General features: G+C 60.9%; 1 protein-coding gene across 1 annotated transcript; it reads left to right on the top strand.

The window, feature by feature from the left end:
• Positions 1-8: 8 nt before the first annotated feature.
• LOC112392007 (testis-expressed protein 13A-like) lies at positions 9-428 on the top strand (the record flags this gene model as incomplete). The annotated part of the gene is made up of 1 exon (XM_024733558.1): positions 9-428. A coding segment is annotated over one exon (420 nt), but the record flags the coding sequence as incomplete, so codon positions are not given.
• Positions 429-471: the final 43 nt, after the last annotated feature.

Raw genomic sequence — 471 nt, 5'->3', positions numbered from 1 at the left:
GGTTCCGGCATGGCAAGGTGGTGGCCTTCATCAACGAGAGCATGGCCAGGCACGAAAAAGGCTCTGCGTTCTATCTCGAGAATATATCCTTGTCCTGGGCGGCGGTGGAGGACAAGCTCCGGGCCATACTGGAAGATCATCATGTGTCCAGCGAGGCCAAAGAGGCCTGTGTCTGGGGCAGCCTGGCTCTGGGCGTGCGCTTCGCCCACAGGCAGAGCCACTTACACAGGTACAGGGTGGAGTGGCTGTACTACTTTGCCAAACTGCACAAGTCGGTGGCGCGGGCCTTGGTCTCAGACATGAAGTTGCTCAAGGCACAGCAGGACGTGGAGCGCAAGGAGGCGGCCTCCCTGCTGCAGCTAGCCCATGCCAGGCTGGCGGAGGTGCAGAAAGAGCGGGACCTCCTGAGGTGGAGGCTGTTGCAGGCAGTAAGATTACTCTGACTTGGTCCCTAGCCCGTCCCGGGACCCG

The sequence above is a fragment of the Neophocaena asiaeorientalis genome, unplaced genomic scaffold, assembly GCF_003031525.2.
Source record: "Neophocaena asiaeorientalis asiaeorientalis breed wild unplaced genomic scaffold, Neophocaena_asiaeorientalis_V1.1 C47591814, whole genome shotgun sequence".
Classification (NCBI taxonomy): domain Eukaryota; kingdom Metazoa; phylum Chordata; class Mammalia; order Artiodactyla; family Phocoenidae; genus Neophocaena; species Neophocaena asiaeorientalis.
This window is presented reverse-complemented; position numbering and strand designations above follow the sequence as displayed.